General features: G+C 40.6%; 2 protein-coding genes across 14 annotated transcripts in view; one reads left to right on the top strand and one right to left on the bottom strand.

The window, feature by feature from the left end:
• The window catches only part of Asph (aspartate beta-hydroxylase), a 263,046-nt gene extending 254,363 nt beyond the window's left edge, over positions 1–8,683 (top strand). For all 13 annotated transcript variants that reach the window (XM_023702449.1, XM_023702445.1, XM_023702444.1 and 10 more), the window contains one exon: positions 5,893–8,683. In XM_023702449.1, the coding sequence (XP_023558217.1) occupies positions 5,893–6,043 (151 nt within the window). In that variant the 3' untranslated portion in view covers positions 6,044–8,683. The remainder of the gene's footprint in view (positions 1–5,892) is intronic.
• A 628-nt stretch (positions 8,684–9,311) lies between these two features.
• Positions 9,312–13,626, bottom strand: part of Clvs1 (clavesin 1) — a 232,640-nt gene continuing 228,325 nt past the window's right edge. The window contains exon 6 of the mRNA XM_004642359.1: positions 9,312–9,706. Within this exon, the coding sequence (XP_004642416.1) occupies positions 9,619–9,706 (88 nt within the window). The 3' untranslated portion in view covers positions 9,312–9,618. The remainder of the gene's footprint in view (positions 9,707–13,626) is intronic.

Raw genomic sequence — 13,626 nt, 5'->3', positions numbered from 1 at the left:
TCTCTCTCTCTCTCTCTCTCTTTCTGCAGAACCAGGGATTGAACTCAGACCCTTGTGCTTGCCAAGCAAGCACTTATTTACTGAACTATCTCCCCAGCCCCAGTTCTTTATCAAAATAGGATTCCAAGTGCCTGTATCTTTTGTTGGGAAAGTTGATTGTTCAGCCCACTACAGTATTAGAATAAGGCTCCGATCCAAGGCATTCTGGCTTTAAAACACTTGGATATTCCTAGACCCAGCCCTCTAAGCCTCCTTTATGTAGGTTTTGTAGTCTGGGGAATTTTGATGTTGTTTTCAAAATAGGATCATGCTGTACTTTCAACTTATTTGTGAAAGTGATCATCCCAAGGACTGGTTTTTATTTCCAGATAATTGGGAAAAAGCAGAGAGAGCGCCTGAAAAGGCTCCATGTCTGGTCCTCTGATCTGGGACACCCCACCCACACCCCTCTTTGTGGACTGCAGGATGAGTTCATTAGCAACATCGATCCAGGGATGAATAAACTTAGCCAGTGGGTAAGCATGCCACCAGCGAGGGCAAGTTAGCTGTTGCCCTGTGGAGTGGCTGCTTTATGTGAGCTTCAGGAATTCCAGGGAGGAAATCCTCCTGTTGATTCTCCACGGGGCCTGTCCAAAATATTCTTGACTATGCTGCGAAAATGACCTATGACCTGACAGCGTTCCTGGAGACTCAGCATTACCACCTACAGTTGCCAGCCTAAAACGTTGGCCTTTGTGTCACCAAATGACAGACTGAAGAAGGGAACTGGCTATCACTTGATTTCTATATTGCTGCAGAAATAATGGCCTTTCACCATATACCTCAAGCATTTTATAACATATTTTAATCTCTCAAAGCTCCAATTAGGAATATTATATAATGTCATGTTAAAAAAAGAACAGTTTAGAAAAAGCTTTAACGTTTTTAATCCAACATATATTGTTGATAAAAAAATTTGTTTTCACACAGTGTCGCGGAAGATAAACTAGGTCTTAAAATTTTAAAACTTCATTATAGATGCTGTAAATTACCAGGTCATTTAAAACAAAGTACTTCTATCTTCCCTTTGTTCTTTTTTCTTTCTTTTTTACTTTCTCAGAAGTCATAAATCTGTCCCAGGAGGGTAACCTCCCTCCCACCTGCATTGTAACGTGACCTTTTCCACAGGTCACCACTGCTGCCTGTCCATATGGGACTAGAGAACGAAAGGGCTTTTTTTCCTCCCCCATGTTATGCTTTCCTGGAAGTTTGTCATTGTTGAATAGCTGCGTCTTGGTCTCTTTATTCCTGTGTTTGAACAATGTGGCCTATTAAATACATCAGATGAGTGTGGCAGCCCCTGTTCAGTTCAGTACAATAGTTTGTTTACAGTTGTTCCTACCATAAACAGAAGGCACATGGGTACAGGTCTTTCTGCACCTCCCCAGGAAGTAGCAGTTCCTATATTGAAATGGATCATATTCAAGGCGTTTATCAGTTGTTAGTTGGGAAATGGCAGTAGTAAATGATGCAGAGGTTCCTGGGTCAGCCCCTAAGAACTTTTTAACTCATAAGACCAGCTGCATTCAAATCCTTGTTTTCTCTTATTAAATGTAGTTTTAGACAACTGGTGCAACTTTGGTAAGTCTCAGTTCCCTCTTCTGACACCCTGGAAGAATAAGTGTGGTTTTGTAGTGTTGAGTATTAAAGCAATCCACATAGGGCATTAAGAACGGTATTTACTCCATGTGGACTATGTGCAAATGCACATATGTATTTGAACTCTTATTATCATCCTGTCTGTCTTCCGCAGAAATGGGAACACCTGTTCTTTGTGTTCCAAGATGGGAGACCAAGCACTCCTGCAGTATTGGAGGTGGTTCTTGCCACCTGGAGTGTGAGCTATGCTGACCATGAGGACAAGAGTTTTAGGGAGATGGGAAAGAGGTCAGAGTAGGAATCGGGGTTGTGCAGGGCTTGTACTAGTGCTGGGGTCTGCAGTTTGGCAGGTCTGAGGCAGGGAGGGACTGGAGAAGAAAGCAGACCAGGAGTACAGTTGATTATTTTCTCCCTGGGCATGTTCCTTCTCTTTCCCACCTTGAAATCAGGGCTATGTGGCTGGCGTCATCCTGTCTCTGTAGCTCCATGTGCTTTCTGTCCTCTCCTTGTTTTCTTTCTCCTTCAGTGATTTTTGTGCAGAACTTCTGCTAGTGGTCACAGAAGTCAGAAGCCACAGGGTGCGACAGTGGAAGGGCTACATGGGCTAATCTGAACCTTGAAGCCTAGGCAGAGAGACTGTCTGTGGTCTTGCAGCTGAGAAGATGCTCCCCTAAGCGACTGAGAGCCCCCTTAACAGGTAGATATGTGGATTTCTACTATAAGTGCTGCTGGGGAAAGAGGTCCTTTTCAAAGTTAGCTACCTTTCCCTAGACTAATTCTTTTTTAAAGTGATGGGAACTGAATCCAGGACACATGCTAAGCAGATACTTCATCTTGAGTTCTGCGGGACCTTAATGTTAAACAAAATGGTACATACTCTGCCTATATCTCAGATGAAATATTGTTAAAATGCTTTGAAATGTACTATGAAGAATAAAGTTCTGACCAGGAACTTGGCTTGAGTATTAAGAGAATTTTAGCACTTAAAGGAGCCAAGAGTCCATGACAGGCTCACATGTCTGTGTCCAGCGGGGAGGCTGAGGCTCATGGATGTTATGCTTTGCCAATAGAAGAGTTGAACAGTCAGAAAAGAGCGCAGGTGCACTGTCTTCCACAGGATGCCCTTTCCAGAGAGAAGGAGCAAGAGGGACAATTTCCATGTGCTCCAGGAGGGAAGAGACTAAGGAAGTGTAGTGCAGTTTTCAGTTTCATTTATAACAGATGCCAGGGGCTCCAGTGGAGAACTCCAGTAGATAAGAACAGGCAAGAGCTGCGTGTTCCACTCAGCTAGGACTATGATCTTGACCTAAAGTGTGAGGCTATAAGGAAACAAACCTGGGTATTTTCTGCTTCTTCCATGAAACCAGCCTAGACTTGCCTCATGCAGAGACCTGGCCTTGGCTCTCCATGATTGCCTTGCAGGAGAGCAGGAGCCATGCCGCTTAGCCACCTCGGGACATTTTAACACAGATCATTCGGAGCTTATCTGTGGTTTTCAGTGAAGACTCTGTGAGTTTCTGCTTTTCTTTTTTTTTTTTTTTTTTTTGTATCATGAATCAAATTCAGGACCTTGCGCTTGCCAGCCAGGCGCTGTGCTGCTGAGCTATGCCCTTGCTTCCTTCATTGAGCACTCTGTAAGCAGCTGGTGTCTGTAGACCTGTTAAGATGGATAGTAATTCTACTGCAAAGCTATGGCTATCAACATGTCCTGCCACCATTATATCTTTATTATAAATTTTAATTGTAATAATCATGTGAGGACTTGATTACATAATATTACTTTATCTTGTGACCATATATATTCATGGAAAGGCTTTTTTCTCTTAATGGTAAGACGGTTTAACAGGAAGCCAGGTTAGCCATCCAGCCCCTCCCCACCTCTCCAGTGCTGCTGTTCTGAGCCATCAGGGAAGGGCTGTGGGATTTTCTCCAAGAAGTCCTCTCTTAGGGCCACCCTGGGGAGCTGCACTTCATTTCTGCTCCTTCCATGTCATAATCTAATTGTAACATACTGATAATTGTTGGAGTCTTGCTCACAAAGCTTGTGTTCTGAAGATTTGGTATTCCAGTGAGTCTTTGGTTTTCATTCAGAGGAGCTCTCCAGGCCTGTGACATTTTGCTGGTCTATCTGGCTGTATTGCGTGGGGCGGCCTTTCCTGGGCAGGTGATAGTTCTCTAGTTTAACCCCAGAGTCCCTCAGTCACAACTACCATCCACCTCCAGAGTGATTTCTGTCTTGTAAATCTGGAACTCTGTCTCCAGGTGGCACGGATTCCCTGTTCCCTTGCTCTCCAGTTGCAGGCAGCCACAGTCCACTCTCTGCCTTTCTGAATCTGACTACTTTAGGAAGCATACTTTATCTGCCCTTTTGTGATTGACCTCACTCAGCGTAATGTCCTCCAGGTTCAGCCATGTTGTAAAGCGCGCCAGTACTCTTAGGGCTGAGTACTGTCCCCTATGCACAGTACTTTTTGTTTATTATCTATTCATCTGCAAAGGGGTGCTTGGGTTGCTTCCATCTTTGGACTGTTGAGACAGCGCTGCTCCCCATGGATACTGCTATTCCTTTTGAGTGCATCCCCCTTTTCTTTTGCTTGTACTATAGGCTTGTCTGTGGCACCATAGGTGTCACCACTCTCTGTGACAATGAAGCCTAGAAAGTGACCTCATGACTATTAAGCCCTCATTCATTTCCCCTTTTAGAGGGGGAGGAAGTTGGTCATATTGTGGTTTTGGTTTTCTTTTCTTAGCTTTGCCTTTCTTTTTAAGTCTAGCTTGTGTGGTAGTTAATGCCTGTTCTATCATTCATTCCCAAGTCTGTATTTCTGCCCTCTGATGCTGTATGAGGCTCTATCAGAACTCTATACTTTCCAAGGAATTACGTCAGACAGCCAAGCAATACCACTACTGAATGTAAGACATTAAGCTATGGGTGTGAGACGGTACACAGAGGATTGGCAGGGGAAGATAGATAGCAAAAGTAGAGGCCTGGTTTCCACCTTTAGTGAACTTTTAACTTCCAAATACTTGTTACTTTATGAATTACTTAAAAATGACTTGGAGATTTTGTTACCTTGCTTCGTTATATCATTTGATCTGTCCTGAAATGATTTGCTTCCTTCCCATCCCCCCACCTGGAATGTTTGGCAATAACTGGACACACTTCTGGTTGTCGTAACTGGTATGGGTCTGGTGGGTGGAGGCAAGAGGTGCTGCTTGCTAAACATTCACAAACAACATGGAATGATTGGCGCAGGGGTCAGTAGTACAGAGGCTATGAGGCCCTACAGTATCACTCAGTTCAGACTAGTTCATCATCTAGTAAGGAACAAGAAAAGACGCCAGCCATTTCCCCAAGGAAAATGTCTTTATGATAATATGGTAACATGAAATCAAGCTAGCATTTCCCATACTGTAACTATTTTCTAGCATAAGACATAAAATATTAAATGATAAAGTAGAATTTTTCATATCTAAGGAAAAAATTTTATACCCCAGAAAAAAATTATACTTTAAAAACATAATTTAGCATTTAGTATCAATATGTATCAATCTGTATGTAAGTATTTAAAAAGAAAAAGACATTGGCTTGACTCATAAGCATTCTTTGAAATACAAAGGCATCATGTAACTACCTCCTACATATTTCTCTTTTAATTAAACTAGCATTACATTAAGATCTTGAACCCCATGGTTATCTCTTATCGCATATCTTCCATTAAATGAAATTAATGGTATAAGCTGAACAAATGAAATTAGCTGCAAAGAGAATCATTTGGAGGTTTGTGGACCCTACATCAGGTGTTTAAAAAGGCACAGAGATGTTGTGACTCGGTGGCAACCCACAGGTCTAAACCAGGCCTTGTATGGCCGGGGCGACATAGTGGAGTCACTGGCCCGAAGGTGTCCTGTACCAGAGCCAACAGGACGTGTATCTTAATGCTTGCCTCACTGGAAAGCATCTCCTAGGATTGGACCCAGAATAATCGGAAGGCATAGAACCAGGTCATATGTTGTCCTTGCTAGTCTCCGACCCTGTAGACATTTTCAGTGCTGGGCAATGAAAATTGGTGTTCATAATAAGAATTCTGAAATTGCTTCTTAGTCATCAATAGAATTATAAATTCAACTTCATTTTCTGGCTATATATAAAGGCTGTCCTAGAAAGGACTTCCCGCGTGTGTGCAGAAATGGATCCTCCAGCATCTAAGCCATGCACAGCTGTACTGAGAATTCCATGTTTGTTTGTTCCAGAATGTGGGAAGAAGGCAAGGTGCTCATCTTTGACGACTCCTTTGAGCATGAAGTGTGGCAGGATGCCTCATCGTTCCGCCTAATATTCATCGTGGATGTGTGGCACCCAGAGCTGACACCTCAGCAGAGACGCAGCCTTCCTGCAATTTAACAGGAATTCCTGCAGCCTTGGGGCATTCTGGAAAGATGCTACCTTCCTGGCTCACTGTGGGGGTGGACACAGAAGTTCTGATTCCATGCCTTGAATTCAATGACTTGCAGCACAGAAAGCTTTGAGCTTCCTCTTGGAGTTAGATGCTAAATAGAAACACCCTGCCATATCTCATTTGTGGCAGCACTGACTGTATGCCCGTGTTTAAGGTGAACACTTGGTAGCTTCTGCCTTGCCAGCCAAAGGTATTTTTGCCATGTAGAGTAGGTGTCAATCAATGTACAATGAGAGTATATGTAGAAACTGTGAACGGATTGCTTTAGTTTGTAATTTTTCTATACAGTTATATTTTTCTAGGGTACTTAAACTATTTTGCATCATGTACCACTACTTTTTTACTGACTACAATGATAAGCTTTAATTTTAGCTGTATAAATGCTTTATTTTGAGCTGTTTAATGGTAACTCTCCTGGAGAATTTAGACTTCCTTTTCTTTTTAGTAGGAGACAGTCATGAAAAAGGCAATTTTATTTTCTTATACAAAAGAGGAAAATGTAATTATGTCAGTGTCTGTTATCTGTACAGATCCTTACTCTTGAATCTGCTTTTTTATCTCCACTGAGATCTAGTGTTATCTTTGCTCACTATGCAAATGGTAGAGATGCTGTCACAATTATTTCTTTCTGAGAAGGACTTTTTATACAGAAAAAACACAAAAAATCATTTTTTTACTATGGTATAAAAATATCACATGTAAATTTTTTAGTGCCAAATATTAGGGCTTGAGGAAAAGAAGGTAAGGTTCTGGAAGCAAATAATGCCTCAGCATTAGGCAGCTAGGTAGGCACAAGGGCACCTGGCTGCTGGGGTCTCTGCCATGTGTGGCACAGGGCCTAGGACTCCAGAGAGGCTTTCTAATGTAGAACCATTTGAGTGGCAGGAGGATAGCCTTCGGTCCTTGATGTAGTTCTCATCATAATTTCATAAATGTAAGAACAGCAGAGCAGACAATCCAAGGAATACTAGGTCTTGGGTGCAAGAGGTCAAGTTGGCTTTTCTTTTTGAAAGGGTTTGAAGATTCTTGGCTTGAGAAACTTCTGCCAGTTAAACATTATTTTAAGGTAGTATCTAATATCCATATTTAGTTTTGATACTACCCACAACTTAAAATATCAGCTGAAAGTGGCCTTGTCTTCTTATTCCAAAGAGGATCAAGTCAGTAATCTAGGAAAGTAGTGTTGTATTTGATTTTGTATTTTTTAAGATAAAGGTAATTACAAGTGTTAGTTGCCAGAATGTAGTGGTATTTATGCACTGAATTCTAAGCCAGCATGAACAAAATTACTGCAGGAGTAGCACGTAGGTCACCAACTTATATGCACAGGTAGAAAACCCAATTGTGCTTTTTTTACAGTCTTATGAAGAGCTTCTGAAATATCTGCCATGTTCTTAAAATGTAATTCTGTTCGTTCTATGTGGTCAATGTTTGAAAATCCCACTAAAGAGGATAGAAATTCACGGGAGGAAAAAATAACAAAGTTAATACTAAAATCCAGAAAAAAAATCAAACTCTTGAAAAATAAAAAAGGTAATTATGTTCTTCCGTATTTATTAAACAGGAAATGACTGACAAAGGGCAATACAATCCAGTATTCATGTAGTGCCATTCATGTTACTTATTGAATTTGGTTTCCCATGTAAATCACATACAGGTAAACAAATGCAAACCATGTGTTGTTGTTGTTGTTGAACCAATCCTCTTGCATTCATTTAAAGGAACTGTGCAAAAGAGTTAAAAACTAGCTTTTAACTTAGTAAATACAATGTGGTATTTAACAAAGGTTCACTACAGTAGGACTCTAAATATTGCCAATTGAAAAGCTGTAAGGATCGTTACTGGTCCAAAGGGCTGGCAATAGTCGACTCGGATAGCATTTAAATACTTGGATCTCACACATTTTAAAAACCCAAGCAATAAAGTGGACTTTTCTAATTCATTTTAATTCTTCATTTCTCATACTTATATCTTGTTACATAAGTATTTCTGCCACTGCATTGGTAAAGTGATTTCAGTGTTACAATTTTATGATTTGAAGTTCTGTGCAAATGAATTGATTTTATTTATATTGTGATGCAATTGTTTGAGAAAGATTTTTAGTTCTAATTCAATTATGTATTTCCAAGTTTAAATATAAAACTGACTTTTATTATTCTCTACCTGTAAAAATAATTAAAACATTAGATCCTTTGAAGAGTATCATAAACTTTTAAGATTAACTATAGTATCTGTTGCTGGTGATTATGGCCAATTGAATCAATCACCTGGTTGCTTTGAATTGTTCACCTAACAGATCAACTCTCAAAAATATTTCATTGTAAAATTACTTTTTACTGCCCATTATCAACTAAAATAGTTGAGCTTCGACGTTAAGCACCAATTGGTTATACTCATTAATGGCATGTCATGCAGTTGGCTGGTCAAGTAAGATATGTCTAAAAATATACAGCTGATCTTGGGAAACATGACACAAATAATTGCCTGTGACATCTTTTTATTTTACATTGAATTTCCTTTGAATGGATAGGTGGGAACTCCATTTCTAAAAATAATAGATAAATAAAATGATCTTTGGCATTTTGTCCTGCATTCCTAGTCTCGTCTGTACATGCTAGACATTCTCCAGGGTTTTACTCCATGATCTGATGGTGCTACACCATTGGTGGCCAGACCCTCTCTCTGTACCTTTAATGACTGCAGGAGGTGGAGGGTTAAATGGTTCGGTAGCACTTTTCTTGGCTGTGGACCCAGGTGAGCCAGCTTTGATGGGTTTATTAGACATTGACATGTGTTTTCAAGAGATACCTCCCCTTTGGGTTCTCACAATGCCTGTGGGAAATCACATTGCTAAGGGAAAGTCGTATTTCTAATAGTATACATCTTTTAAAGTCAACTTGTGAATGTCAGCTGGTGGACTGATAAGAAATGTGACATCAGAATCATTTTTTTACAGGGCATCGAAATAAGAAAACTTTGCAAATAGCCAGACCTATGAGAACATGCTCTTAGGCTAACAATTCTATGCTGGTGAAGAGGCCACCAGCAGAATTCAATAAGAATGGAAATTAGGTATTATTTCTCAACTTGACAATGATGTCTGCACAGTTTAACTCATGTATTTACTTGGAGATACACTTAATCTTAATTTGTAGAAACTGGAGTTTCCCTATGTAATTCCTCAGAAAAACCCTCATCCTAATACGGTGTATGCATCAAATTTAGCTTTTTACTTTTTTTATTCATTTCATACTATAAATATGTAGGGAGCGAGAACCTTTTCTACATGAATACCTTGTTTTATCCTCCAGTCCCTTTGGTAAAACAAAAAACATCTCTAAAATCTCTGTCCAACTTTGGCTGTTCAGATGATGGCTGTCGACAGTCATTGCTGGGGGCAGGAGTGGAGGACCTTGTGTTAAGCAGAACACACGTGTCTGTGTGAGTCAGTTGCACATGTGCTTCCTGGTGGCTGATACCACTGAAGGCCAGGGTGCAGCAGTGTCAGGGTGGCTTCGGCTCAGTCCAGAGCCAGGAGTGGCTGAGTGTTCTCATTCTCTCCCTTATCCTCATGTTTCAGGGTTCCAGCTTCTACCACAGACTGAGACCTAACAAGAGAGGAGAAAACAGATGTACTTAAACCACTCATGATGGCCACCATTTTGAAATCTTTGGGGCTACTTACATGTTGTCATTGACTTTTTAATCAGAAAAAAAACAGCTGCTTAGGTTTTCCCCTTTTTTTTGTATACCTGAGTTTCTTGTGCTTTCTACACATCTTAATGGCGAGGGGCCTCTTGGAGTCTTGGCGTCTTTGCAGAAATCTCTTCTGTGAGTGGCAGGAATGTGCATGTTCTGCCCACAGTTCTGCCCAGTGTCTAGACATTCAGTGGAATCTGAGGTGTATAAAGTTAGGGAGTGTTGGGTTTTTAGGGTTTCTTTGTTTCCAGATCATCAGAAGCGGCCAAACGTGTTAAAAACCAGGCTGTACAATCACCTGGTAGACTTAGACACTGCACTTACTATCTCAGAATCTCAGAGGAATTCTCCAAACCCTGTAGACCTTTGTCCTTTTGCTTATATAATATTTACCTCCCACAGTAGTTAATAAAGTTTAAAACTAATAGTATTCATAAATAATTTGGCATGCAGTTGAAGTTCAAATTTGTGAAGCAGTCTCATTAATTTGCAAGAGAAGTCGTGATGTTGAATGTCAGATGTGTCTTCTTATATTGGAATAATAACGAGTTCTTTCCTAAGATCACAACATGTATTAAAAATTGAATTTTATAGCTTACAGAAAAAAGATTATAAAAGCAATGTATGCAGTAGATATTCAGGAATTGTTCATACATTAAAAATTATCCAAAGTGTCATAAAAATTTATAGTGTGCAGATGAAAGTTTACATATATAGACAGTAAATAATTTAACTCAGTAAGCCTGGGTTATTGAAACCCTGCACACTCCCAAGTCTTCAAAATTAGCCTTTGACTGGCTCCCAGAGCACTCGACATATCTTGCCTGAGAAGAACATCTTTCTATATCTGATGCTTTGAGCTGTGTTGGATATTGTATGCTAACAGGGTGATGTATAGTGAATGCGTGTTTTGTGTATCTAGCTTTGTGTACATTACACTGTTTGCCTTTTGTGGCAAAGGCAAGTGAAATGCAGAGGCTGACAGCCGAGTACTGGCACCAAGGTCAAGCATACGAGTACTACACACCCGTGAGTCTCACCTGGAGCACAAGCCCTGGACACCGAGCACGGGAGCCTTTCTGGTTGGCTACTCTGTGCAAATGCCAAGTATCACTGCTGAGAGAGCTAAGTTTCTACCCATGTGCTTCACTGGGAGTTCCCCATAGTCTAGTCTTCCCTGGACCCCACCCCGCACATTTTCCATTACCTATTTTAATCCATATCTTCTTGCAATCATAAACCATAACTGTTAGTGTAACCATTTTTCTATGTCCTGTAATTCCTTCTAGCAAATGACCAAAACTAAAGGTGAGGCTAGGCATGGTGGTGCATACCCGTAATCCCAGAACTCAGGAGGCTGAAGCAGGAAGATCATTATGACTTCAATACTAGCCTGGGCAGGAAGATCATTACGAGTTCAGTATCAGCCTGGGCTACAAAGTGAGTGAGCATAAGGCCATCCTGAACTGCATAGCAAGACCCTGTCTCAAAAAGACAAAATTAAAAAACACAAAAATAAAGGTCCTGAGGGCCCATGATGAAATAAATAATAGCATTAATACTTGTTTTGTATGCACCTGGTATTGTTCTAAGAAATTATATTTATGGACCTAATTTGTGGACCTGCTTCTGGCCAAGCCCATGCTGCTGTGGAAGAGGAGTGGCTCTCCAGTCTCGCAAATTTCCATCTGCACATATACAAGGGATGATTTTCACAACTTGAGAGGATGGTGCTACTTTTTGTCTCCACTTTACAGGTGTGTGTGTGGGGGGAGAACAGGGTTCAAAACATCAAACAACAGGAAAGACAACACAAGTGGAGAGTGAAAAGCAGGGCAGGTTTATTACCAGCAAGTTGCTCTTGGATGTGTCTGAGGCCACAGAGCTTTGGCTGAAGTTGTTCCTTCACTGGATTATACAACTAATTCTCTGCTTAGATTTCTTATCTCCTTTCAATTTATGTATGCGCCTTAGCACAAAATTAAGAAATCAAGAAACAGATACATACAGTTGCCTCAGAAAACCCATTTTTATTGTAAATACCAATCCCTTCAAACAACTTAACTCAGTACCAAGCTTAATCTCTGAAAATGAAATGGATTCACCCACTTCTGGGGTGGAACAGAGGAAGCCCCAGACAGTAGCTCAGCCTCTGCTTTTAACACAGTTCCTATGCATTTCGCTCTTTGTTTTGGTTAAAGATTGTAGTGTATATGGAGGGTGAGGGCACTGACTTATGTGAGGAATAGAAGACCTGAAAATCCAGAAGACATTAAAGCAAACAGCAAATATGAAATCCTGAGGAGACCAACCGGCCCCAAGGGACACCTCTCTCCAGCACTTCCGACGGCTGCCTGAGCAGCTCTGCACTGCAGGCTCCTGTGAAGCAGGAAGGCGATGGCTCTTTTCAGAAACTTTGACCTGCCTTTGCTGTTGTCAGGTGAATTGTTTTACAGCACTGCATGTGCATCATAGCCATCGAGTTAGGCAGAAACATATTGACTAATCTAAATTAGATCACCTGATAGGAAATTTTTAGTAAAGCCCATGCATTTGTCCATGCACTTGAAGAGGCAAGCTCTCCATCAAACTCAAACTGGTATTTTCAAAACTTGTACATATTTTCTAGTGCTGCCTCCTGGACCATCACCACTGGGTATCTGAGGAATGGGTTTCAAGACTGACTCCTGTGGATATGAAAAATCTACAGCTTCTAAATCTTTTATGTAAAATGGTATATTTGCATGCAACCTATATGCACCCTCTTAAATGCATTAAGTCATTTCTAGATGACTTACAGTATCTAATACAATCTAAATGTTGTATTGCTGTCATGTTGTTTAAGGAAGAATGACAAGATAAAAAAGTTTGTACCTGCTCAGTATAGACATAGCTCAACTATCATAGATCTAACTGAATCGTACATATCAGCAATGATGTAAAATGTTTCTCTGCAAATATTTTCCATCCATGGCTGTTTGAATCCTTAATGTGGAAGCCATACATAGAGACCTGACTATGTGTTCAATCCAGCCAGTAGTCCAAATAGCAGTACTTAGTTTGTGTCCTCTAGTCCTGTCACACCATCACCAAGGTTAATCAGATTTATCTCATGCTAAGACTTTTAGAACTTGCCACCTCAGTACTCCTCCATGTCTTTTACCAGATAAATCAATTGCTCACAGTATTCCTGGTGTGACCTCAGAATCAGGTGAAGTGTTTTTTTTTCCCTTCTCTTGAGGGTGTCTACAACCCCATTCACCGTAAAAGGCGCCCTGTTACCCTGCCAAAGAGGAAAGGTATTAACTAGGGAAAGAAAACAAAGAAAGAGATAGAGACAGACAGACCAAGAAGAAAAAAGAAAAAAGAAATCTTTCACACAATGACATCATTCACCATCCTTGTTCAAGAGACTGACATTCGAGGGTGATAAGGGCTGTTTTCTAGTATGTCCATATGTACAAGATAATTTTAGATTATAACCGTAGGCCTATATGTATTATTTTGTTTTTATCTTTGGTACTGGAAATTGAACTCAACCTCATGCTTGCCAGCAGGCACTTTACCACTGAGCTATGTCCCCCATCCTGTATGTGCATTTTTGGTAAAGTACTTGGGCTTATTGTGCACAAAGTTCATACTCTATCGCATAGCATCCAAGCTTTATAGATGTCCTAAGGTGACCATATATGATAAAAACTAGAGGTAGGAAGTTAGACAACATTTAAGTATCTTTTTGTTATAGTTAATAGGAAAGCTGCACCTTGGGATTATTATAACACCTCTGGGCAGTGTGTGTCCGGACTTGTCATTAGGCTGGCAGCGGAGG

The sequence above is a fragment of the Octodon degus genome, unplaced genomic scaffold (genome assembly GCF_000260255.1).
Source record: "Octodon degus isolate 3935 unplaced genomic scaffold, OctDeg1.0 scaffold00152, whole genome shotgun sequence".
In the NCBI taxonomy this organism is placed as follows: domain Eukaryota; kingdom Metazoa; phylum Chordata; class Mammalia; order Rodentia; family Octodontidae; genus Octodon; species Octodon degus.
Note: the sequence above shows the minus strand (reverse complement) of the source record. Positions and strands in the feature narration are given on the sequence as shown.